Source organism: Nematolebias whitei, chromosome 16 (assembly GCF_014905685.2).
Source record: "Nematolebias whitei isolate Nwh7 chromosome 16, NemWhi1, whole genome shotgun sequence".
Lineage (NCBI taxonomy): Eukaryota > Metazoa > Chordata > Actinopteri > Cyprinodontiformes > Rivulidae > Nematolebias > Nematolebias whitei.
The window spans coordinates 23,912,914-23,916,435 of record NC_056513.1 but is presented as its reverse complement, the minus strand read 5'-3'; the positions used below and the strand labels follow the sequence as shown (position 1 = coordinate 23,916,435).

At 43.9% G+C, this 3,522-nt stretch overlaps 1 protein-coding gene across 1 annotated transcript in view; it reads right to left on the bottom strand.

Moving 5' to 3' along the window:
• Window positions 1-1,034: 1,034 nt before the first annotated feature.
• The window catches only part of LOC119422448 (protein ELFN1-like), a 47,760-nt gene continuing 45,272 nt past the window's right edge, over window positions 1,035-3,522 (bottom strand). The window contains exon 2 of the mRNA XM_037689822.1: window positions 1,035-3,235. Within this exon, the coding sequence (XP_037545750.1) occupies window positions 1,171-3,235 (2,065 nt within the window). The 3' untranslated portion in view covers window positions 1,035-1,170. The remainder of the gene's footprint in view (window positions 3,236-3,522) is intronic.

Below are 3,522 nucleotides of genomic sequence, written 5' to 3'. Positions count from 1 at the left end.
AACAAAACAGTCACCTCTGTTGCAAATATAGAACTTTTCTGTCATTTGTACAGCGGTCACCCTTTAGGAGGATGAGGAACATGTGTTAGAGGTTCACCAAGAGAAAAGGCCGGCTTGTTTTTTTGGCTCAGAAGAGAGAGAGAGCACATTCCTCTTGGTGGAAACGAAGGATGCAAATGTCTCTTATATTGTAATGTTTGTCTCATTATTTTGTGCACTTTCTTGTCGAGAGATTCAAAAACAGTCAAAATAAAACACGGTCACACAATATAGCCATGCCATTGTCAAATAATAAAACTATAATGATGAGGCGCATAGGAATAATAATAATACCAGTAATGAGAATAAGAATAATCAAATATATTAACATAATATACTTTTTTAAAATCCTGTATATAAAAACAGTGGTGAGAAGAAGTTAGTACACAGTAGGGCTCTACTACCCCTCGGTTGATTTGGCACATAATATTCACTCTCCGGTAAGAGCTACCTACGTAATCTCAGCACAGTTAGATATTACTGTTGTCTGGTGACCCATCCAGAATGAGTTGTTTTGATGTTTTTAATCTCTGAAATGTCAGAAATATTTTCAAAATGTCTGCTCTTCTGCATGTCGCAGATGGCAACGTGACAAAAACCTTCCCCAGCAAAGCTATTCTTCGTCAATCAGCTTTATCAGGGTGTCTGTGCTTGGGGAGGTTCACCGGCAGCGACCAAAACTGATGATGTCTGCAGCAAAATCAAAAGCATCAGTCGGCCGTTCAGGATGGGTTTTCCATCAACATTTAAGGTTTCTATTCTTAATATTGATTCTATTTCTATCCATTCAAAACTTACAAATAGCTACATAAGTCTTAGCTATAGTTTCCATTACATTACAAAAAATAACTCAGTCTCAATAATGTATTTATTTTTTTGATCAAGATAATATAATTGTTTGGTCCTCATCCATGTTCTGGGAGGGAAAAGGCTTAGTTTGTGTAAAGTATGAGGCTGTTTTTTGTGTTTGTGTGTGTAAACATGTATGTGCAATGTCGCTCAGTGGATCTTGTAAGTTATGTGTGTTTATGTATATTTACAGATCTTTAATAAAAATGTTTGTGTATCCGTATCGATATGTAATGAATGTAGTGTTGGTTGTTCATGATTTTGGGGTCTTCAAACATGAATTTAAGCTTTCTGCTGGGCAGACACACCCTTCCAATAGTCCAGTATGTCATGAAGATCTTCATCCTTGGCAAACTGAACTTTTCGTCTCAATGCGTGTCCAGCTGCCACATATCCTTCATCCTCCAAAGAGGCCTGCCGGTGCCTCTTACGGTGCAGTTTGAACCTCTCCCAGAGCCCTAGGGTAGGTGTGCATAGGAGACCCTCTTCCTCCTCCTCATCTTCCTCAGGACTGGAGCAGTAGCTAAGATTGTGGTATTGGGGTGAGAGGGGATAATGTGGTGAAAGCTGGGAGTAGGCCAACTCGCGCTGCTTAGCCTGTCTGCTGAGAGTGTGGGGGTCTAGCACAGAGGGTTTCCGGGCACCTGGGTGGTGATGGAGCTCCTGCAGGATCTGTGGGTGGTGCTGCAGCTCCTGAAGATGCTGCTGGGAGCCAGGATAGGAGTGGCGGTGTTCGTTGTACTGGCGGATTCTCTGGGCTTCAGCTCGTAAAATTGCTGCAGCTGGGTTGATGGTACGAATGGCCTCTCCTCCGCCGCCTCCTCTTTCCCCAGGCGAGGTTCTCTCAATGTACCGGGACTCTGATGAGTGGTACCCTCCCTCTGAGCGGAAGGAGCGAGGACTCCGGGCAGAGCCAGGAGATGAGGAGGTGCTTGGCCTTTTGGAAGTTGGGGGAGCTTCCATGCTATGGTGTCGTTGCAATGTGTGATGGTAATTCCGCCCCCTTTCTTCTCTTGCTCCTCGTCCTCCTTTATACACCGGGGAAAGGAACTCACCTCCTCTTTCTCCTTGCTCAGACAAAAGCACAAGCTGCGGCTCTTCAGTTGAAACAGAGCCTCCACCTGCTGAAGAAGGAGACTTGATTCCTTGTTGAAAGGATGTGGACTCAGTCTTGAGAGCGTCTATACAGTTGTTAATTATCTGGTTAACTTTATCAACTTCTTTAGCGATGGTCGAGATTTCTGCAACTGAGCCCTGGGGATTTTCTTGTGGTGACATCTCTCTTTCTCGTTCCCTCTCCTTTTCGATGCCAGAGCCTCTAACCTCCATGTAGTTAAGTTTGGCAGACTTGTGACCTGGTGTTTCTATCACTTCCTGAAGCTTGTATGGATCTATCTCACTGCCCTGGGGCAGATAGGGCATTCTGGACAGGCTGTCTCCTGCAGCAAGCTTTTGTGAAACAGACCCCCCACTACCTCCCTCTATATCTCCCTCTCCACCATACTTGAGCTCTATCAAAGTCCTCTGGATCCTGTTCATCTTTCTCTCCTTCTCTTCCATGATCCTTTTTTTCCTTAGGCAGTGGACAACAAGGCCAAGGAAGAGTAGCATGCCAAACAGGCATCCCAAAATAGTCATGATATAGTGGGTGGCAGATGACTGACTGGGTGCCTTCTCTACTCCAGCCCTGCCACGAGTGGGGATGGTCAGGCAGGTGTGGTTGAAGCGTAGGGAGTTTCGTATAGAAGCCACACAGTATGTGTAGTTAGTGTTTGGCTTTAGGTTCTTTAGCTCAATGTCTTCTTTTTCATTCTTTAGATTTTGAATGACTGTGAAGAAGCTGTTGTTATAAAGCATTAGGATGTACATTTTTTTGTATGGGTAAGGAATCTGAACAGTTAACACATAGCTCGAAGTTTGGACCTGTTTAACTGTCATGACTGGCTTGGAATCTGGGAAGATGGGGTTTGAGCTGATTATCTCATCAGGAGGGGTCCCAGAAGCACAATCTTCTAGTCCACAGGGAGAGACAATATCTGGCAACTGGGTGGTAAGGTCAATGACGTAAAAAGGCGTCACACTGCTGCTGCCATCATCACAAGCAGCGATGAGTGCATACAGAGCGTTGCGTGGGGTGGACATGAAAGGACTCTGACTCATTAAGTTGTATCCAGACAATCCTTTAGGGGTGTCGCACACCATCCTCTCACTGGTCCTGTTGGGGAAAGTTGAGAGCCAGCGCAGGAAACCCAGAAGTTCACAAGAGCAGCTGAAAGGGTTTGTGTAAAGTTCACAGGTAGTCAACTTGGAGAGCCCAGAGAACAGATTACCATCCAAAACCTGGATCCTAAAGTTGGACAAAAAGAACAACACAAATATTAGGTGAAAAATCTATCCTTCAGGTGCACTTAGCTGTAGTCTTTTTAGTTTCAGTTTATTTTTTGAATGATTGCTCACTCTTCAGCAAGCCTCAGTTTAACATGTTCAATTCATCTGCTGATTTACATTAAGGCCAATGGATCAAAACTTATGCTACCAAAAGTAAAAGAGAAAAAAAGTATTTTCCCATGAGTGTAAAAATGCAGCATGTTTCAGCATTTAACTGAGGATATTATTAGTGAGAATAAACTATAT